This window comes from Papio anubis, chromosome 19, assembly GCF_008728515.1.
Source record: "Papio anubis isolate 15944 chromosome 19, Panubis1.0, whole genome shotgun sequence".
Classification (NCBI taxonomy): Eukaryota; Metazoa; Chordata; class Mammalia; order Primates; family Cercopithecidae; genus Papio; species Papio anubis.
In genome coordinates, this window is record NC_044994.1 from 59,349,118 (window position 1) to 59,373,761 (window position 24,644).

Consider the following 24,644-nt stretch of genomic DNA (forward strand, 5'->3'; position numbering starts at 1 on the left):
GCCACGAAGTTTGTGGCAATTTATTACAGCAGGAATAGAAACTAACACATTATTCTTTCATTTATATTTAACTTTCAACATGAATTAGAATAATCATACCAGAACAATTGGCAAATTTATTTTATATAATTTCAGTGTTAATGTAGTATTTTTAGAATGAAAACAATAAAATCTACTTCTATTTAACACACTTATATTTATATTATAATGAAGATTTAGAATGCTTTTTACTTACTTTCTTTAAATATAGGCTTATTGTCATTAACATCTGAAAGTTTAATCAATACACTCGTTGTTCCAGACAACGCTCCTGGCTGACCAATCATGTCCTTGGCTTGAATGATTACCCAATACTCATCTTGCAGTTCTCTATCCATTTTAGAAGATATTCTTATGACTCCTTTAAAAATGTAATAAAATTCCAATTATTTCATTATTAATCATGACGAAGTTCTAGTTAATTTCTTAACCACTGCACTATACATTATTTTGCTGTATGTTGAACCACTACAATGTGACAGAGACTTCCCTGGAGAAAAATAATAATAATAAATTAAACATCAACATTGCCTGGAGCCTAGAGTGATCATCACAATACTAGGAACAATACTAGGAACACTGGTAGGCCCTTAATAAAATACTATGTTAAGATAATCCACAGGTAGAAAAAAAAAAGAATGTCTTGTTTTTTACTTTAAACTATTTTCTGCTATCTTCTCTAACATAATATCGGCTTGCTACAATTAACTTTGTCCCCGAAACTCTGAAGTTAGTATATTATTGATAAACTTGTAAATTATAATACCAAATTTATGAAATAAATATCATGCCCTTATGATTTTGAAGCCTGCTTAGAATTATGAGATCTGAAGAAAACCTGGTTGTTGACCCACAGTTATTTTATATGCGTGTGTGTGTCTGTGTGTGTGTATATACATGTATATGATATATTCAAACTCAAGATAATTAATATATATTGCAATAAATGCTTAACTTCTATAAGATTATTTAGTATAAATTAATTATCACGGAGAAGAACCTAAGAAAGTCTTAAGACAGGTTCACAGGAGAGGACTCAACATTTCTAAAGATTTGGGAAACACATAGACATTCACAAAAAATAGATAATAGCCAATACCCAAATATATCACGGACAAAATATTCAATAAAAATTGTGATATTTATGGACATAGAGATGGAAACAATAGACACTCAGGTCTACTAGAGAGGGGAAGGAAGGAGGGAGGGAGATAGTTGAAAAACTTCTGATCAGGTAGTATGTTCACTACCTGTCTGTGACGGGATCATTACTACCCCAACCCTCAGCATCACAGAATTTAGCCACATAACAAACTTGCACATTTACTCCCTGACCCTAAAATAAAAGTAAATTAAAAAAAAATACAATGAATTTGTGAAAAAAAATTGACATATGAGTATAAAAGGCACACCTGATTTCAAAGACTGAGAAGAAAAAATGTGAACTATCTCCATAGTTCTGTATTGATTATTTGTTGCAATGGCAGTATTTTTGATATATTGGATTAAATTTAATGTAATATAATTTTTTTAAAAAATGGTTATATGTATTTTTAAAAGATAAATGAGACCATAACACGAGGGGATTTTAGTTGGGGACTAAGTGTTTCACACATGTAACCAATTATCTGAATCCCAGTGGAAAGCATTGAATATGTTGCGCAAGTGCTGCTGGCATCTCGCTGTATGTGACTCAAGGGAGAGGGACTTAGGAGTCTTTGTTCCCCATTAACTGCGCCTACTTAGCTTTCAACTTTTCCTCTCAGCCTTTAGACTGAATAAAGAATATGTATTTCTGGATCTTATGCACTTCAGAACTTATGCTTTCAGTAATTTGATCCATGTTTGTTGCTGTCCATACCAACTCTTCTCCAGCAATGCAAGTTATAGTTTAGCTACCCTACTCAGTATATTTAAAAAGTCAGTGTGCAAAGTGGAAAGAAAAAATGGTCACGAAGGCCCGGTATGCCCCAGCATGTGTTTGTACTCTAGACACCTCCCTTTCTTCTCTCTGCTGTGTTTCTCCACACTGGTGTCCTGTTATTCTAAGAGTTTCAACTCTTTCCCACCTCAGGAATTTCCCTAATTTTTCCCATGCCTTGGAATCATCTTCCGCTTTCCCTTCCTTGTCTACAGGCTCAGCCAAAATTCTGATTTCAGTGCATTCTGCCTTGACCACAAAATATAAAGTGAGCCTCACTTGTTTTCTCCCACTGGAACTTTTTGGTTTTACTTCATAATTACCCACAGTGGAAAGTATGTGTGCATCACTATTCATGTTTCCTGTCTATCTGCAAGTTCCAAGAAAGAAGAGTCCATGAATGTATTTTGTTTTTGTTACTATTATATTTCATTTTAAATTTTGCAACTTTGTACCTTTATAAATCTAGCAAGTTGTATAACACTTGGTACATATTCAGCCTTTTGAGACCTGAATGTGGGAAGGAATTAAAGTCTAATGTTTTGAGGCATTCATTGCATATAATACAATAATTTTCCTTCCATGCATCTGAAAAAATAAAGGCCACGTACATTCTTGAGAGAATTAAGAACACAGTCACTCAAATAATATTTTCTAGGATCAGATTCTCTAAAGAAACCTTAACTGAAAAGGGCTGAGACATTCAGTATTTACTGAGTGAATAAATAAGAAATGTTTAAAGATCGAACACAATACTTTAATTCTTTAAAGGTTTTGATATAAGCTGGAAATAATACTTTCCCTGTATCAAAAACCATAGAATTTTACTTCTTTGGCACTTCTCACGTTCTTGGATGATTAGTTATATACTTTTTTTTAAATCAGAGGAGACTATAAACTCCTAAAGGAAATAAAATTATATGGGCCTAATATTTGTTTTGAACACAACAATTAAGATTTGTTTAATGAATTAGGGTCATATGATTATTTAAAGAAAAGATAAAAGCGTGTGTTCTACTTATTTTATATTTAATTGATTAATGCAAATTGGTAAAGCAATGCAGAAAAAGAATCACATATTGTATTCATGTAAATCAGAAATATGTAAAATACAGAATTATTTTTAGGTGAATGTCTCATAACAATTTGTACACTTAGCTTCATACTCAGACTTAATCTCGGTCATTCTGTAGGGGTATGCAGCTGTATTTCATTGTGGTTTTAGTTTGTATTCCCTGATGACTAATGAGGCTGAGCATTTTTAATATGCTTACTGGCTTTTGTATATTGTTCTTTGTCAATTGCTTATAAAACCCTTTTCCCTCTATTTCTAAATTGGGTTGCTTGTCTCTTTTTCTAATTCACTTAAAGGAATCCTTACATATGATTTATACCACATATGCAAGTAATTTGTGCTACGGACATGGAAAATCCAATTTCCTAACCTTAGAAATATCAGCTAAAAGACTAAAAGTAATTAAATGCTTAGGAATTGCAATCTTTTTATGTATTGGCATATCAGGTCTACTGTGAAACATGTTTCTAAGCAGATAATTTTTGCTGACAATTGCCTTCTTTAGAATCATGTTAAACTTTGCTTGTTTCATTCACAAATACCTGTTGTTGGTTCAACAGAAAAATATGGCTGGCCTTGTAATAAGCTGTAGAGGAGACGAGCATTATTACCACTTGAAGGGTCATCAGCATCACTTGCTGTCACCTGGATGACTAATGTTCCTAAAGAGAACATAATACAGTAAATTAAGACTGTGGTCTTATTCAGGATGAATTCAGTTCTATGAAGCGGTCTTTCTTTACCAAGCAAGACGTTGTTACAAAATGAAAGCTCAATTCACCTCCTTGTTCCTAATTGTAAAAGTAATGTATTTTTTGTTGTTTTTTATTTTTTTTCAGGCAAAAGAATATAACTTTTAATATAAAATATTCCTAATCCCCATATGCAATATGGAATATTCAACATATAGATTGGTGGCCTAATAAAATGTAGCTATTAAACAATTCACTGTAATGTGTAATTTGTAAATCATAAACTTTTCCAAGGTGTATTATTAGTGGAGAAATTAAAAGGAACTTGGAAGTGCTTTTCACCAAAAACTAGAGTGTAGTATGTACCTTAAACAAATTGGAGAAGGTTGATAAATATTTACAATGATTATTGAATTAAGCTTGAAAGAGGATTCAGTTGAGGATGAGGATGGGCATGATTATTTAGCTCCTTTAATTCTCTTCTCTAATATACCTACTTGCTTTGATGAATTTTTTAAAAAGCAAGTAAAACCTTGCAGATATTGATAACATAAGCATTCTCATTAAAATTCAGTAACAAGAAATGAAATCATATGGAATAATTACTTATACATTTAAAATTATTGCTCAGATATATATATATTTTTTTGAGACAGAGTCTCACTCTGTCACCCAGGCTGGAGTGCAGTGACCAGATCTCAGCTCACTGCAAGCTCTGCCTCCCAGGTTTATGCCATTCTCCTGCCTCAGCCTCCCAAGTAGCAGAGACTACAGGTGCCCACCACCTCGCCCAGCTAGTTTTTCATATATATATATTTTTTTAGTAGAGACGGGGTTTCACCATGTTAGCCAAGATGGTCTCGATCTCCTGACCTCCTGATCCTCCTGTCTCGGCCTCCCAAAGTGCTGGGATTACAGGTTTGAGCCACTGCACCCAGTCTAGTGCTCAAATTTAAAAAATATATATTTATTTAAAAATATTGAGCTTTCAAAGTATCTTTCTGTAAACATGGAATTGAATGTCATGGATCTTGTTGGAAATATGTATTTGTTGAAACACTATGTACTGTGTCAATAAGAATGGCAACACGAATGACACAAAATTAAATAGCTTCTGTGGTTTTGTTTACAGCTGGCATCATGAATTTTCTCATCACAGCCCAATTTTATAAACTGATACACTCTAATAGGAATCCATTCTATACTTCACTAACATGAAGCTTTCACTGTGGTCCTAAGTAGTATATATGCTTTGCCGTTTTGTCTTAACATTTTATAATGCTGTTTAATATTTGTTTTAATATCATACAGCATATTTTATTGAAGTAGAATTTCTTCTTATTCATATAATTTTAATGGGTAATACTTTTATTTGATTCAAAATCAAGAACAATAAAATGCATGAGAAGAAAACTCTTTGCCTCTCTTTTCCAAAACTTATTCAATTCCTTCAACCACTCAACTTGTACACACTTACTAGTTTCAGATATTTTAAAGTGAATTTATTTAGTAATTTTGAAAAGTTGTTCCAACAAAATAGTTCATAGGGACCATCACTTTCATTGATCTATATTTGGCAAGACTTGTTCCTTTAACTATCCTTCTATGCACCGATCCACTTACTTCTACCACATTTCCTCACTATAATCCTTTATCATTTCTTTCCATAAGGGGTTCCCATGCCTGGTTTCTAGAACTATATTTCCTATCTTTGGTTTCAGACACCATCATCAAAATCATAACATTTGTAGAGTTGACTAACATGCATTTTAGAAATATAAGTCTTTAGAGCCCTTAAGCTAGTACTATACAAATGAGAACAAAGAAGTCCAGAAAATGCAATGACTCACAAAAGATGACCTCACAATTTGATGACAGAAATATGTCATACAGTGAGGTTCTTTTTTCCAGTCCAGTTTTTTTAGCACACTTTTTCTATAAAATAAATTTTATTATATATATTCAAGGTATGCAATATGTTATGCATATAGATATTAATGTGGTTACTATAGTGAAGCAAATTATATCCATCATCTTACAAAGTTACTCATTTTTGTGTGTGCATGGAAAGAGCAAGTATAATCTACTCACCCATCGCAAATCTCAAATATAATACAATATTATTAACTATAGTCCTCATGTTGTACATTAGATTTCTAGATTTGTTTATCTTACATATCTGTTACTTTGTATTCTTTGACTTACATCTCTCCATTTCCTCCCTCCTCATACCCCCGACGTGTTATTTTATTCTCTATCTTTGTACATTGAACTTTTTTAAAGATTCCACATATAAGTAAGATCATACAATATTTTTATTCTGCGTCTGGCTTATTTCACTTAGCATAATGTCCACCAGACTCATCCATGTTGTGGCAAATGGCAAGATTTTCTTCCTTGACAATACTTAATAATATTCCTTTATAAATATATAACACAGTTTCTTTATTTATTCCTCTATCTGATAAGGGATTTATTTAAAAGAACTCATACAACTCAACAGCAAGAAGTCAAATAACCAGATTAAATAATTGGCAAAGAACCAGAATAGCCATATCTCCAATGAAGACACATACAAATAAATGGCCAATGGTTATATGAATGGGTTCTCAAAATCACTAATCATCATGAAAATGCAAATAAAAACCACTATGAAATATCACTTCACACTTCTTAGGATGTTTATTATTAAAAAGACAAGAGATAGCAAGTGTGGGTGAGAGTATAGAGAAAAGGGAACACTTGTGCACTGTAGGTGAGAATGTAGATTCATGTAGCTATAATGGAAAACAATATGGTGGTTCCTAAAGAAATTAACAATAGAACTATTATATCACCCAGCAATCCCACTACTGGGTATTTATTTAAAGAAAATGAAATACACCACTAGCAAATATATCTGCACTCCCATGTTCACTGCAGACTTATTCACAATAGCAAAGACATGGAAAAACCTCTCATTTCTCTTGATTTCCCTTTGTATCTGATGCCAATGTGTACTCCTTACACACACCTGGATTATTGTGCCTGCTCAGTAACCTACTGTACACCTGTTCTCTCAGGTCTCCTCTTGATCTGACCCATAGAGAGTAAAGAGGCAGTGACATGCCAGAGCAAGTGAACATTTTTTACTGATGCTTCATTTACTTGTAACCAAAAGATATTTCTTCAACATTTTTCTCTTGTTCTCTGCTAAGTGGGGAATCTAATGTAGCCTGTTAATAGATTACACAAAATAATTTCTCTGAGTGTGTAGAAAATCTAAAACGTCAAAGTCTTAGAAATTTTAGTGGATAAAAACTGTGATATTATAAATATTCAGAATACCACTCATATATGAATTTGATGGGAATTTTAATTTCTGGGGAAATATTTACTATTCTTTCTTTTTTTTTTTTTTTGAGACGGAGTCTCGCTCTGTCGCCCAGGCTGGAGTGCTGTGGCCGGGTCTCAGCTCACTGCAAGCTCCGCCTCCCGGGTTCACGCCATTCTCCTGCCTCAGCCCCCCGAGTAGCTGGGACTACAGGCGTCCGCCACATCGCCCGGCTAGTTTTTTGTATTTTTTAGTAGAGACGGGGTTTCACCGTGTTAGCCAGGATGGTCTCGATCTCCTGACCTCGTGATCCGCCCGTCTCGGCCTCCCAAAGTGCTGGGATTACAGGCTTGAGCCACCGCGCCCGGCCAATATTTACTATTCTTTCTTATGAACCTTGTGGCATTTTAAAAGAACCAAGGCTATGGAATTGGATTAACTCAACAATGTTTTAGAAATGTTTACTTTTTGGTAAGGACTATCAGTGAGTATTAAGTGATTCATTCCTTACATTTGTGTGTGTGAGAAGATGCTTATGTGTATATAGAGGCATATATATATGTACACACACACACGTAAATCTAAGTAATTGTGTGTGTGTGTATATACACGCACATATGTGTATATACACAAATGTGCATATATATACACACACACACGTGTATATACACACACATATGTGTGTGTGTGTGTATAGATGCACATTTACTGAAAAGGTTCCCTGATGTTTAGCTCTGCCACCTTCTCATGAAAGGGTTCCCTATATTTGTATAATCTTATCTCTGATTCTCTAGTTGGCTCCACTAGCTCTTCATTGCTGCAGGGCAAATATTATTCTCTGAACTACTGTAGTTTTGTCCTAGGCCTTTGCTCCTTATTAGAGCAACTCCTGTAAGTATTCTTCTTCAATAAAACTGCCTTGCAGAGATTGCAGCATTCAGAGATCGCACCACTGCACTCCAGTCTGGCCGACAGACATAAATCTGTAACTAATTATATATCTGTATCTAATATATATATATATGTGTGTGTATATATGTATTTGCCCTCTTAATTTATATATAATATATAATTTATAAATTATATATTACATATAATTGTTTTTTGCTTTATATATTATATATAATTGATAATCCTTACCAAAGGACTTTGCTATATATATTAGATATAAATTAGATATACTTTGCTACATATAATTAGATATAATATAATATATATTATATATAACATATATATCTAAATTAAGAGGACAAATATATGCAGCAGTATTTCCAAATATTTAGTGCTTGTAGTTTTTCTCTTAATTTTTACTCATGCCTTGGAAATGTTGGCTGTAAAATTTAGATGAATCTTAGCAATGTTTGATTTTTACAGGACCTAATTATCTTTGTTTTATTTTATTTAGCTATTTCCTACTTTCTTTTTCCTCTTTCAGTTATTATTGACACCACGATTTATAAAATACAGTTTAAGCAATTTTAAATCCTCTTAGATAGTTTCTATTTTTTTAAAAGAGAATTAAGCCTGTATGTTTTCCTAATCAGTAACTTATATTCTGCAGAAATCCTCAAGAAATAGTCAAATAACATAAATAGATCATAATAATAATTAAATATAAAAGCAGAAAGCAATATAAAAATATTTAACACAATAGTAAATATTTATATTTTTGTGAAGACTTGTTATTTGTAAGCGAATCAATTTGTACATTCACCTGTAGTTAGGAATTAGATTATAGTCCACATAAAATTGAAAACATTACTATGAAACCAATAAAGTGTCTTTCAGTGGAAATGATCAATTGTCTTATAGTGCTCCTTTCCTAGTTAAATATAGGTTAACCAATACTTGTTGGTTTAGACAACGAATGTTTAATTCCTACATAATTTTTATAAGAACATATGTAAGTATTTCAGCATTTGTCTGTAATATCAGCACTGTGTCATGTTTAAGTCATAACGAATACCACCACAATGCTCTTTTCAGGTACTGGAGGATTTCTAGGCTACGTAATTACTTCTGTCATGTCCTGATTACTGTTTACTGTCAGAATCACTCTGCCTCTGGTTGATGAGAAATGTGGCTCCCATTCCCGGTCATCCCATTTCCTAAAAACAACCCACTATGAATTGCTGTTGTGCTCTGAAATATTATGACTACTATTCTATGTAAGAACCACTGTTTATAAAGGCCATATCTGTATCCTCTTGAAACTTTTAAAATTGTACTTCCATGGAAAATATATTTCAATTTTTTATATATATAAGGAGAAAAATTTACAAAAACATATAAAGTACATCTAAAAATCCACTTTCATTTGCAATAAAAACTTCTTAAAAATTAAGAATGAAAGGAAACGTTCTGAATCTGATAATGAATGCTTTTAAGACTTGACAGTAATTATATTTAATTGTGAAGTGTTAAAACTTTTCCTCTGCAATAATAAGAGGAAAAAAATGTTTTTCTGTCACTATTATTTTTTTCAGCATTGTATTGAACTTCCTAGACAATGCAATGAGGCAATACCATGCAGTTCTAACACATTTATAGACAGGTAGATAAATAAATATTGGAAAAGAATAAATAAAATTAAATCATTAAAATCAATAATATTTTTGGTAGAAAATTAAATAAAATATGCATATAATTACAGAAAAATATTAAATTCATAAATTTAACAAGTCAACAGGAACACAATGGATATATAAAAGTGAATTTTTAAAATATATGTGTATATATATACACACTCTGGTATATATATTCATGAAACTTATTTTAGTTAAATATATAATATATATGAAAAGAAATAAAATATTCAGGAATATTTAAACAAAAATCATAACCTCTGTAAAACAACTAAAGATAAATTAATGGCACAAGTAAACAGATGAAAATACTGGATTTAGGAATTAGATGACTACTTAAAAATAAAAAAGATACACAGCTTAAAAGCTGTCTCAATCAAAATCCTAGTAGATTGTATAAATGGTTAACTTGGAAAGACAATTAAAAAATAAATAAAATTTGTATGGTAAAACAAGGACCAAGCATGGCCAAGGCATTTTATGTTTGTTTGTTTGCTTTGTTTTGTTTTTGTCTTTTTTTTTTGAGATGAAGTCTCACTCTGTTGCCCTGGCTGGAGTGCAATGGCGTGGTCTGAACACTGCAACTTCTGCAATGCAATTTTATTGAAGAAGAATACCTATAGGAGTTGCATTAATAAGGAGCAAACGCCTAGGACAAAACTACAGTAGTTCAGACAATAATATTTGCCCTGGAGCAATGAATAGCTAGTAGAGTCAACTAGAGAATCAGAGATAAGATTATACAAATATAGGGAACCCTTTCATGAGAAGGTGGCAGAGATGGACACCAGGGAAACTTTTCAGTAAATTCTGTAGGGTCAGTTTGATATCTCCATTTATCTGTCCATCTAACACCAATTTTGGGATATAAAATTTGGCACCTGCTTTAAACCATTCACAAATATCAGTTTAAAACAGATGGTAGATCCAAATGTGAAAGGTAAATAATAAGAAACATAAGAATATAAATATTAGAATAATAAAACTTTCAGAAAAAAAGAAAAATAGAGGGGGAAAAGCAAAAATTTCAGAATCAGGGCAAATATATGTATATAATATTTATGGAAAACATATATTTAGGCCTGGCGAATTTTATATTTTTCTCAATGCCCAAATCTCTTTTTCAATTTGTTAAACACATTTTTTGTTCCTCTACCCAGGATGGATTGATTGTTCTTACTCTACTGAAGTAGGGTAGCATATTTAGGGTGCATTATCTGATAAGAATGTGAAGCATGGTACAGGTCATTTATTTCTAACCTCTTTGCCTCTCTTCATTCATTTGATGAACATTTTATTCTGAGAGCATTAATACTTGCAGAGTGGATCTCACTACATTAGTGAATCAAAAATTAAATTCTTTCTTTTTAGAAAAGATTTTAACATTAAATATAGAACCAGAAGAATATTCTTCATCAGTATTTACATCATTTAATGAGTTTCTTAGTTTAACTATTTTATCATACAGTGCCTTGTGTTATCCCTTGTCCTCCTTTCAGATTTAACTAAGTCTTAAGAGAAGTTTATTTTTTGCTCATTTGTCTGACACATTGTTTCTCACACTCCATGGAAGAAGCTACAAGTACAAAGTAAATGTTTGCAAATTCACTCTGGCTTATTTTAATGACTTAATAATAGTCATTTTGAAAAACAGGAAATCCGGGACAAATGATTCTAGGACATGATGACAGAAAAATAGGAGTAAAGCAGAACTGTCTTGGGTAAAACTGGAGATCTGATCCCTCACTCTACCTTAAAACAACAGTGACAATATAAAATGACCACTAGGATAGCATACAAAATGGAAATAATGTAGCACGAATTGTGTACATTGAATTGCCACAGCCTTAAGTCCTATTATTTCCCCCCAATACACCATCCAGTAAGCAGAATTGGGTAACTACCAAATGATGGGAACTCTGAAAAGTTTAAATTAATGAGATCCTTGTAATCAAATTAGCAACGAATATAAACAAGAGAGTGAGAAAATGCTTTTTTGGGGGACTGAAGGTTCCAAAGTTCAGCATGCAACCCTGAGTGGGGTCACTGTGGCTGGATCAGAGGTGGCGGTGGTATTTGCAAATGTGAATAATCAAAACGACTTGTAGTTTGTATCCATTCTAAGTGAACAAAAGTGTACTTAGAAAAAAAAATTCTCTTAGAATCGTATTTTAATTAGAGTAGCGTATCAGTTCACTTATTCTGATAATAAACATACAAATATAATTATTACTGTAATCATCTTGGGTTCCATTGTTGTGTGGATAGTTGACATTGTTTGTATTACTGTGGAGAGACTTTTCATGATTGCAAATTTAAAACATTAATTATGTATTTCTAGCTAGTTTCCGAATCTTGGCAACTTTTCATTGCAAAAGGTCTTTATAAAAATAAGTTCAACACAATATTTGGCTTTGCTTATTTTATCAGTCACAGTATTTGCAGAAACTTATTGTAATATAGGTCAGTGGTCATTCACGTTTTTGGCACCAGCGACCAGTATCGTGGAAGACAATTTTTCCATGGTCAGAGTGGGGAGTGAGCATGGGGATGGTCTGGGGATGCTTAAAGTGCATTACAGTTATTGTGCACTTTATTTCTACTATTACTACATTGTGATATATAATAAAATAACTACACAACTCACCGTAATGAGGAATCAGTGGGGGGCCCTGAGCTTGGTTTCCTGCAGCTAGACAGTCCCTCCTGGCAGCGATGGGAGACAGTGACAGATCATTAAGCATTAGATTTTCATAAGGAACATACAACCTAGCTTCCTCACCTGTGCAGTTCACAATAGGATTTGCACTCCTGTGAGAATCTAATCCTGCCACTGATCTGACAGGAGGAGGAGCTCGGGTGGTAATGCAAGCCACGGGGAGCGGCTGTAAATACAAATAGGGCTTAGCTCTTTTCCTTGCTGCTCACCTCCTGCTGTGCAGCCTGGCTCCTAAGAGGCCACGGACAAGTACCAGTCTGTGACCTGGTTGTTGGGGACCACTGACGTAGGTGACACAGGATGTAAACTTGTACCACATGCTTGAAAGGAAAGTGTTAGTTTGGTCGTCTCTAGAAATTGCATTTACTGTTATATTTTTCATTTTTATGACAGAAAATTTTAGTATGATAATAGCATCTTAACAGAAGATAATATTTGTGTGTGTGTGTGAAATGAAGCATTCTGATAATGTTTTAAGGTGCTAACCTGTATAAAACTACATAGAAAATTTAAAGATTGAGAGCATTAATGGAAGCATCAATAATAATTTATCCAAACATCAGATGTATTCTGCCATCAGTGAATAAAACCTGAGGTAAAGGCAGTGTGACTCCGTCTCTGCTGAGTTATGTAAGTTTTATTATTAACCAGGAGTTATCCTGAGGAATTAACTATTCTCATGCAGATGTTTAACATGGCTTACAAATCTTTATTGAATGATGTCCTCCCCTGTATCACATAGAATGTTTTATCCACTGGGGATTACGGGAGGCATACAAAAACTCATAAAAAGTGAAAAATTTTCACATGCAGACTAATTTAGATATTATGTAGGCAATAGAGAAATTAGCAACCTGTGGCAAGGGCATTTTATAATTAAAGCTTACATTTATTATGGAATGCTAAAGTACAGTTGCCACAGTACAGTATAGTGTTTGAATGCTAAGATTTCAGCTGTAGATTTCAAAATGACATTTACTTTAGTATGTTATATTTTATTGGCTTTGAATTCAATAGTAAGAAGACTCACCATTCTTTTCTTACAATGTAGATAAAAATGTAATGGAAAAGCTATTTTTACATCCAGTTTTAGTACAAGTATACTTTGATTAATCTGAAACAAATTTATTGAGATATTGGGTTGTAAAATTGTCAACTGTAAAGCAATGCAAATCAAATAATATTATAGTGATCCACACTCTGCATCAGTAATTTCTGCAACAATAAAACAGGTACAAGATGAATAGGTGATCAAGTGATCAAATACATGACATAATAATTTTATAGGTGTATCTGCTCACTGCTTCACATTGGGAACTAATTTTATTAGTATAAGGATAATTATTTTTCTACCAGTACTGATTGACCCATTCTTGCTGCATTTATACTTGAGTTGCAATTACTCTACAACCTAAAGTCTCGAGATGAAACTCAAGAAACAGATAATATTTTCCCACTTGTCATCTTAACTAGGCAAAGCATTCTTCAAATTTTTTATTTTTCTGTTCATAGTCACCTAAAAACTAGGTCATTTTTATTATTTTCGTGCTGTATTTTTGACACCTCTACTTTTTATAATCTGAGTTCATGGAATTTAAGTAAAACAAATTAGACTGTGTTTAAGAAATCAAACAATAATATATTCAGAAGAATAAGAAGAGAAATTCATCCCAGCCTCAATCATGTTCAACACATGTGCCCAAAGGCAAGAGATTTATGGAATCTAATTTTCAAATGTGATAAATTTTTAAAATTAGTGATTTTTATTTTCCTGAGAATTAACTGAAATTAAATTTGTATAGATTTTAAATACAAAGATTAAGGTGAATTTAATATTTCTATAAAACTTGTCCTTTATGACATATTGTGTCATATTGATGATGAAGAATATTAAATTTTCTGTATGCTCTTCCAAAAAATGCAACTTAAAATAATAATTTTAAGTATAATAATTACAGAGATCATTATAACCTACTATATTTGAATTTAAAATCTGAAATGCCATAATAAGCTTCCTTAAATAGTAAGGTAAACAGACTCTTACTCATTAGTTATCCTCATTCATTTTCAAAAGCATCTGGTTTTGAAAATAAAAGTAAATGGTCATTGCAAGTGTGAAGAATGTTGGACACTTGCTAATATTAAAATGATGCCCTAAGTGACCACAGCTATGAAAAATTTGGTGGAGGATATTTATTTGGAAAAGCTCCAAAGAGAGTGGATAGAGAATATTTTTACTAGACAATATATCTTCCTTGCTTTTTTAGGCAGAAATATGTGAAACTAAATTTTAAAGAAGTGAGGTTTTAAATATTCCTTTTACATTTGCACATACACAAACATATAAACAAATAAAGTGTATTAACACTAATAATCATTCATAATGTGTACAATATCAATATTTATTTATTATGGCTATTTTCCACGTAATGTAACTGGCTAAAGCATGTTTCACTTTTAGCAGGATTTTGTACAGGACTTGCAGAAGGTAAGTTACCTGACTGTGCTTTGTCTTAACTGTTTATTAAGTAGAATATTACATGTATTTTAAATGCCCCTTCTTTTCTTTGACATTATAAGGTTTTAGGTAAAACTAGCAACAATTATTGAAATGAAGATTGTATACATGATAGACTGGCTATTCAGATACAATTTCAGAATGCTTTCCCTGAATTACACATCTCCTGATATCTTCTATTTACAGCCTAAACTATTCTAATCTCTTATTTAGCAGTTTTGTCTACCCAGGTACCCATTCATTTATTTATTCACTCCTTCCAAACCTCAGTCATTCTATTACGTGTGGTCTAATAAATCTTATATTTTTGTATGGCAGAAAAATAATAACTTTGCAAATCCAAAATGACAAGTGGGAAAACATAATGTCTTATCTCAATTCTACTTGAAAGTTCTAGTTTGAAAGTAATTGCATTTCAAATATAAATGCCATCAGTAAAAGTCCATCATTATTTGTAAATAAATGTGTGTTTAATAAGCAACAAGTTGTTAATAATTTTCTTGATTTTATCTCATGACATAATGAAATATAGATTCCTTTCAGTAATTCAAACAAAATTCTGAGTTCAAGTGCAGATTCAGATATAGTAATAGGCAGTTCACTTGAATACCACAGAAATATATGTAAGAAAAAGAAATAGTAAAATGTTTGCAATAGTTGTTTTGAAGAATAAAGTAGCTGGCTAGGAAATTCGGAATTAAGGTCAATATTCAAAAACTTAAGCTGTGGATACAGGAAGATAACGAAGAATTAAAGTTATATTTAGGTAATATAATCCACAGTATACATTAATTTAATATTGAGATTGAGAAAAAAGATAAATCACATATAATTTTATTAATTGATTTATTTACTTCACAGTGAACAAAAATGCATGAATGCTTCAGAAGGAAACCATTGCTACAAGGTTGGCAAAGCAATAGAAATATTCCCCTATTTCCATATTATATAACATTTCTAATCGCAGCTGACCATCACTCAGTTGGCCTCTCCCTCTCATGGAAAGGTATACAAAGTGCTCATTAGTTCTTGCATGATTTCATACACAGCCTGGACCCTAACTGGCATTCACACAGTATGTACTGATTACACAAATTGAAAATAAAATTTGTACGTATATCTCAAATTGCAATGCACAAAGAGATCTGTAGTTGCCAGATATTGCATAGACCAAACCATCTTTTGCAATCCCTCTGAACACCTACAGTGGGGCTGCACTGATACCATGATACCAATAATTCTCTTGCGGGCTCACTACCCAACTCTGTAAAATGGCTGTTTTGTAGCTCCTCTTCTCTAACTAAAATTTTACCCATGTGCTCTCAATTACTGCCTTCGTGTTATGCTTCACTGATAAAATAGAAATGTTTATTAACTGATTTGTTATGAACAAATACGTTAATCTATAATCTGTCCCTTCTATAAGTACAACGGATTCCATGACCCTTTCTTTTTTTTTTTTTTTTTTCAAGAACAATTTTATAGAGGTTATATCCCTTTTTTTTGCTTCAAAAAATATTATTCTCTGGGATCATTCCCCATAGTATATAACTGTGCTGTTCATTTTCCTTTCTTAAAAAAACAATTGAATAGTTGTAAACAAGCAAAAAATCCTCTTGACCTTCATATTTTTCTACCTAGCGTCTCACATTTCATTTTCTCCCTGTGGCATAACACCTTTTAGACTTGGCTTAAACCATTACTTCCTCTTATTCTTCCTTTTATGCCATACAACAGTCTTCAGCATACTGTAATGGCACAAATTAAACCACCGTACTTATCAAAAAACCAGGAGTCTTCAACTCACCAAATCAAAAGTCAACACTGCCTTAATCTTAGCCTCACAGCAGCATTCCACATGGTTAAGGGATCTCTTCATTTGGAACATTTTTTCTCATATCTTTCCCTTCTTCCTACAACACTCGCCAGTCCCACTCATCTAATTTGCTTGCCGACTGCTTTTTGCTTAACAGTCAAGTCAGCCTGGATGCTTTTCTCTTCTCCAGCTACACTCTCTGCCAAAGGGATCTCATTCATTGTCATGCCTGACATGCGTGCTGTATGTCGATGATTCCCATGTTGATATATGCAGTCCTGAGCACTCTGCTATGAATTCTCTTTTCCTAGAATGTGGCATGGATGGCCTCTTTGTATAATTCACCTCAAATATCACCTCCTAAAATGTCCCATTTCCTCCAGACAATTAATAATCATCATACCTCACCTATACATAACACTTTTATACTATACATGATCATATATTACCTCCTTTAATTAAAATAACTATTTCTTATTTGTATATAACTGAAATATGTTTCATATTAGCAGGTAACTCCTTTATCTCCTTTACAATTTTATCTATAGTTTCAAAGGAAGATTCCTAGCATGTTAGGTCCGTAATAAATGCTAGAGGAGGAGGAGAAGGAGGAGGAAGAGGAGGAGGAGGAGGAGGAGGAGGAGGAGGAGGGGAGGGGGAGGGGAAGGGGAAGGGGAAGAGGAAGAGGAAGAAGCAGAAGCAGCAGCAGCAGCAGCTGTGGAGGAAGAAAAGGAAGAAGCAGAGGGAGGAAGGAGGAAGAGCGGGAATAAGGAGACAGAGGGGAGGGTAGTAAGGGAAAGGAGTAGAAGGGGGAGAAGGAGGAGGAGGAGCGGGAGGAGGAATATGAACTGATTCTTTGCCTAGCTACCAAAACAGAGGAATTTAAACTGCTATTTACATCCAATAATAATTTGTCTTGATATATATATTACACAGGCAAATTTGTTTCTGCTGTATTTAAAGACCTATGTTCCAAACAATGTAGAAATACATCTTTAAATTCCTACCTGGAATGTTAAAAATGAAGAATCAGGAAATTTTATGATGAAATGCGTATTTTTGAAATCATTGACTAATGAATCAAGTAATGAGGTAAAGTAGTTACAAAAATGTTACCACAATTTAAAATGGCCATTATCAAATCACATTTATTTGTCACTGTTAAGTACATTTTTTAATTAAACATGCCATTCTATTGTGCTACAAAAATTTTTTGAGTGAATGACTGAGAGAAGTTTTGCATAATCACAATTTCCCCTTTACTGGAAAGACAGTTCTAATTTCCAAGACAGTCAACTCTCATCTTATGGAAACCATTCTCTCCTAAATGCATTATATTTAAAATACTAACAGCAAGAACACTGGGTTTTGAAAAGTATCTTCAAATAAATGCAGCCATGCACAGGTGTTCAACCACTTGCTTTTGTCTTAGTGGTTTTTTTCATGGTTTTGATATACACAGTAGAGTCTAATAAATTCACTTTTCCTATTTTTCTATGCATATCTTGCAGGATTAGCTTATTTGCTTTTATGAAATACAAAAATATATTTTGTTTTGAAAAAGAAATTTTTGTACTTAAGAACCTAGTAAATGAACAAGCTAAAAAATTTATGAATTGCTCAAATAAAAATGTCTAAACTTCTTTTACTCCTGTGAAGATTGAGGTATTTTAATAACATTAATGTGTAGTATCATTTTTTCAAAATTTTGATGCATAGTCTAATTTTTCAAATATTTTACTTAAACATATTTGTAGAAGGAAGTTCTAGTATAGAACCTTAAATCATCTACTTCAAAACATATCCTTGAAATTTTAAACCTGCTTTCATTGTTAATATATCTTTGATGTAAATTAATATGCAATACCTTCTGGAGACATCTCTGGTACAATGGCCTCATAAGGTTCATCTAGGAATTTTGGTTCATTGTCATTGATATCCGAAACTTTGATGACAAACTCAGACTCAGGTTCCACAGCCCTTCCAGTAGTGATGTCTATTACCTGGGCTCTTAAGATGTAGAGGGATCGCTCCTCTCTATCAAGCTTCTGTATGGCATATATGTCACCTGTTCTTTCATCAATGATAAAAGTACTTCCAGCTCCAGCTCCCAAAAGCTTGTACTGGAAAGAATTGTTTCCATGGTCTAAATCAGATCTTAGCTGCAAATGGAAAGAGGGATCATTTAGTTTCCAAACATCTGAAATGGGCAAATCAAAATAAAGATTTTCTTTTTATGTATGTTAATTATTCTCCAAGTTAATGATTTTATATTGTTTCCATATTACATTAAATGGGGTAAAATATTAAATGTCAAGATTAAAATCTATCACCAGAGAGAGGGGAGAGTGAATATTTAGTATAAAGAACTATACAAATTTCATTATTCTTAACAGAAACAACACTAATTGGACAGTAAAGCTTCTTTTGTAAGTTATGCACAACACAGTTGGTCCAATTTTGATTTATAATTAAATAATCAGTTACTAAAACCATACTCTCAAATATTTATACTAGACTGGGTCCTAGAGACAGATAGAAAGATAATTTGGTGACATCTAAACACTGATGTTCTGTCTCTTGGCTGGAAATGCATGGAAACAAGAAAATATTAGGATGAAAATTAGGGTTCATAAAGATAAAAATAATCTTGACTGTTCTTTAGTTACTTATTATTTGTCATAAAATCTATAAATTGCTTTTTATTAGTGTTCTCAATTAATTCTCATATCAATATTATGAAATACATATTATTGATATGATCAATTTTTCTATAGAGAAGAAAAGTGAGATTTTGTTTTACAAACTTTTTTCAGAGTCACATGATCATAGTGTAGATTTAGGATTTACACCATGAGGCTATCAAATCTTCTATGAGGCTGTCACATTTCAGATTCTCCACTGACAACAACTCAGTTACATGTTCTTTAGCCCTTGGGTTTTAGCCAGAAAGTATAAAACTTTCTTCTCAATCTATTCTACCTAATTATCAAATACACACTTTCAGCCTGTGCACTCATTTCCGTATTTTCAAAAGCAAAGTAAATTTGTTCATCATTCATACTGTTGAGGTATTATTTAGAATTTTTAATTTATCTGTAACAAAAAAACAGTCTAATTCTGATATAGTTAAAATGATGGTATAGCTTTTCATATCTAAATTATTTGTACCTAGGAGAAGTATGTCATGGTTCCCTGATTGTGAATCCACATTTTCTTGATTCACCATTTATGAAAATGCTCTTATTCAAACTAAGAGTTCCTCTGCAAATTTACAAAGATAACCATGAAATCAGTTGCAAACAAATTCATGGTTTTTCTGATGGCTCAAGTTATAATTTCTTCTTCTGGATAAATTAATACACTTTCTATGTGGTTGTGGAGAAAAGCTAAAGGTATTAGTAACTAATTTTGAATTTCAACAATGTGCCGAATATCAATGCCATGTAACAAAACAAATTGAGAAAAATAACATCCAGATTGTCTTTCTGCTAATACCTCTTTTAATTTGGTAGTTCTTAATTATTCATAAAAGAAATTCTTTATTCAATGATGTAATAAATTGAGGAAAATAATTATACAATCAAATCAATATATCAAGTGAGCAATGTATGGCTCATATTTTTTAAATGATATCATTTCAATATGGTTTGATAATTTATTTGATATTATAATGAAGATAAATTAAGCTTAGTAATAAATAAATATATTGCAAGTATATGTGCCGTGTAATTTTCAAAGACAAGTGAGATTGACATTTTTAAGACCCAGATTTAAGGGAAAACGAAAAAGCTTACTTGAACACTTGCCTTTTAGTGTCACAAAATGCATATGTTAAACACATTTCAATCAAATGGCTTCTAGTATTATACAATTTTCTATACTTCTATTCAAAAAGTATTTTCCTAATTAGGCTGCTACTATCGATTTGCTAAACAAACATCACTTCAAATTTTCACTTAATTGTACTTCCCAATCTTAATCATTTTTCAAACAAATGGATCAAAGAGAGTTATCTTGAACACATCAGCTAAATTGTATATTTACTAACTCTTTTGACAAGCACCTAAACATTCATTATTGTTCTTTTTGAAATCAGTGATCTGCTTGTTTTAACTTGATGAATTCGTGTAGCAGAAAACCATTTTTCAGAGTAGTTTCATAAATATTTGTATAGAGTGGAAAAATAAGCAAAACCAATCACTGGTGCGAAAGGAGGTAACCAGAGATTCATGTGGGGCATAGAAACAAACAAACTAGAAAATGAGACAGCCCCAGAGGTAGCCTGTGTTCCAATTACACTGATGCACTTTCCTACAACACCTTATTTACTAAAAGTCAACAGCTGATTTTAGCCTGTCACCCCATTCAGTGATGGGACAGCTTATGGTACTCTGTGCAGTCTACTGTAAAGGTATCCAGAGACTCAGTTACCGAGTCAGCACCTAACTGTGGACCTTGTTAGTGCCAACTGTGCATACTATTTACCTGAAGTTCAGGTCAAAAATAAAAGGGGATGAGAAATATTACTTATAACGTGTGTGTGTGTGTGTGTGTGTTCACAATACACCCTCTTCCCTACACGTTTGGAAATACTTGCCTAAAATCCTAATCTAAGGTTTTGGTTGAATGTACTCATATACATTTGGCTGATAACATAGGTGAAGTTCTGTGGAATTCAGATACCATGCTAACACTGCAGCTCTCCTGAAAGGGCTAGAAAAAGAGAGTTAATAAATTTTGAGTGCTTCACCCTTTGGGCCCAATTAAATTTTAGTGCCAGTTAATTAGCAGTTAAACTTATTTCAGTTCATTTATCTAGAGAAAAAGCCTTGTGGAAAAGGACATGATACTGTAATCACCTTTGTTTAAAGGAAATCAAATAATAAAATACAAACCAAAAACATAAATAGAATTTGCTTTGTCTCATTAAGGAATTGTTCTTAAAATATATTCTTTTAAGAAAGTGAACATAATATTCCTTTTACTTTACTAATCAATTGAAGTGTGTAGGCTCCTGAAGCTACTTAATTGTAAAAGAATATGGTATTAACCTGCTTCATTAAAAATGAATGAGGGGTAAATCAACAGCTACTTAGCGTAATAGAAAATCAGGCTAAATACGTTGGTAAATGATATTTGTCTCACTGTGACTGCTTAGATCCATTACCAAAAATAACACCATCAAGTTTCCAGATGTTGAAAGTGAGAGCTGCATTTTCCTAAGGGATACTAACATGAAATTTAAAAACCAGAACTTTCCCTCTTCAAGATTTTAGTGGATGTTTTAGGTGCTTGCAAATCTGAAACAATTATTGATGTGATGTTTGAAGCTTTTCAGTGGTTTCACTGTCAAAATGTGGAACTCATCAAATCTCCAAACTTCTCCAACATATTTATTTACATTGTTGTTCTATTTACTGTAACATTTTAAATAAATAAGTACCCGGCCGACGTGATGACTAGTCGTATTCATTTCCTCTGGTACAAAAAATTGGTTCCACACCCAGCCACGCTTCACTCTCAGATGAGATCCCACTGGCTGCTGGACTTTCTTTGTTTGAGAGTTTTCTGTTGCTCCAAGACAAGGCCATAGGAGAGGAATTCCCAACATAAAAGGCAGCAGTAAATAACAATTCATTGTGTTGACTCTTGATTCCAACTGTTACTCTTCAGAGAAACAGGATGTCACAAACAAAAATCTTGCTTTCTTTTATAATCTTTTTTTGCTCCTCTGTATCTTCTATATACCTAAAGCGTCACAAACAAAACAACATTTGACATTTTAAAATAACATTTTCTCACATAATTACTAAAGACAGGTTACAACTTCTACGTATGACAAAAACGGAATAAAAATATACATTTAATTTATCTTCCAATTAAGCTGGCTAATTATATTTTGTAGCTCAGTAATAATTTGATTAGAATAATTATAAATTTCCACTCAGGCACTGCTAGTTTTAAACTGTAGTCATAAATCTGCCTGAAGGTTGAAAGATTGCTCTGGGAGTCTCCTTGATTGACAGCTGACATTGAGATAGACTTCCTTTTAATTTGACTTGGTTACTTTCTCCATTCTTTCTCAGTAAAACTCAAACTATCTTATTAAAGCAACAGTCAATCCAGGAGGAAAAAAAGTCATATTTTTCCTCTTTATATTTGATAGACATAAGCTTCCTCAACCAATTTCCCAAATTATGATGTTTTATGTAGTAATTAAATAGACAAAATGGCAATTCAGCTTAAAACTGGTGAATTCAATAATCAGTTATACTGATGCTATAAAACACTAAGTAGAAAGCTTGTGCAAGATATTTACTCTTTTTAAATTTCAAAGATATGGGGAAGAAGTGTTTATCAGCTTAACAAAAAATCATCTTAAGACAATAAATATAAAATTATAGTGCCTGGGTAAGAATGGGTGAATGCTTATAATATTTAAGAATGATATGAGATATATCTTCTATTATTTAAATACTAAAACACAAGACTCTGCCTACTGAGTTTTACATTTAAACTTTCCATTGACCAAGGCTGTCTCTTTATGATGGGTAATTCTAATCCTTACATGTAATTTAATAGTTTTGCATTTCCAACATCTACATTCAGCCAAATTTGATGTATTTCCTTGGCTTCCATGAAGAAAAAATAATTTTGTAAGCTTCACAATGGAGTTTAATATAATATAATCAACAGAAAAGCCAGAGTTCATGTTAGGACTTTTTCTGCATGATTATGTTTTGAATCTTCTGCATGTATTTTTGAATGACTCCTTAGAGATTTTTTAGGTCTTTGGCTCGTGTTAAGAAGAGTTGTTAAAAAACACCTAATTAAGAAAGTACACAGGGATTCTGTGGTCCCGGTGTACTCCCTTTAAGCACATGTACTCCTTGTTAAAAGTTTACTTAATGAAGGTCATAGAGAAATTCAGCTGAGGTGAAAAAGGTGAAATTTATCTTTATGTTATGTATTTGAAATTCAGATAAATCTGCGCTTTAGAAATTGCTGAAATATGTATTTGCGGTAGCTGATGAATAACAATATTTGGAACTGGTACAATATTATTCATGAGAAAGATACTTTCTATAAGTTTGGCAAATTTTCACCAACACTGATATGAAGTTAGCTGGCTGTGTTTCAGTGAATATAATTTTTGTGAACTTTATATTATGGTATTTTGATACATATAAAGATATATAAAATAGTGTAATGAATACCTAGGTATCATTACCCTGCTTCAGTAATTACCAACATATGGTCAATATTGTGTCATCTCTATTCATGCTCACTTTTTAATATTAAAACCAATTTCAAATTCATATCATTTTAACCATTGAAGACACACACACACACACACACACACACACACATATACATACACAAGTATAAATGCTACATAAGTGTGTGTACACACCCTTAAAAATCAAAGTTTAAAATTAAGAAAAAGTCTTTAATATAACAAAATACTCATAGTGTTCAAATTAAAAATCTTTGTCTTTGAATTAAGACTTAAATATGTTCACACAATACAGGTTTTTGATACATTTCTCAAGTCTCATTTGGTCTACAGATTTCCTCTCTCTGTTTCTACTTTTTCTTTTCATTTATATGCTGAAGAGTCAAGGTTATTTGTCCTATAGAGTTTCACATAGTCTGAATTTTGATAATTGTATCACTGTTGTGTGATTCAAGTATGTTTCTTTATCCTCCGTGTTTTAAATAAATGTTTAGGGGCTTGATTAGATGTAATATAAAATATTCATCAAACATATTCATAGCCAATTCCCATTGCATGACATCTTTAGTAGACTAGGATACAAAATATATGTTCAAGAAACCAGAAGAAAGTTTGAACGTGTTAAGTAGAAAAATTGAAAATAAAATAAAGATTAAACTTTTAGAGAATAATGCTACAACGTTTGTGATGAAATACACTGCATATGATTAATGGCATATTATTCAC

At 32.4% G+C, this 24,644-nt stretch overlaps 1 protein-coding gene across 2 annotated transcripts in view; it reads right to left on the bottom strand.

Moving 5' to 3' along the window:
* Positions 1 to 24,644, bottom strand: part of CDH19 (cadherin 19) — a 103,688-nt gene that overhangs the window by 49,505 nt on the left and 29,539 nt on the right. For both annotated transcript variants that reach the window (XM_003914465.5, XM_021930209.1), the window contains exons 2-5: positions 22,125 to 22,429; positions 18,546 to 18,840; positions 3,578 to 3,697; positions 236 to 400 (exon numbers count right to left, since the gene is read on the bottom strand). In XM_003914465.5, the coding sequence (XP_003914514.1) occupies positions 236 to 400; positions 3,578 to 3,697; positions 18,546 to 18,840; positions 22,125 to 22,319 (775 nt within the window). In that variant the 5' untranslated portion in view covers positions 22,320 to 22,429. The remainder of the gene's footprint in view (positions 1 to 235; positions 401 to 3,577; positions 3,698 to 18,545; positions 18,841 to 22,124; positions 22,430 to 24,644) is intronic.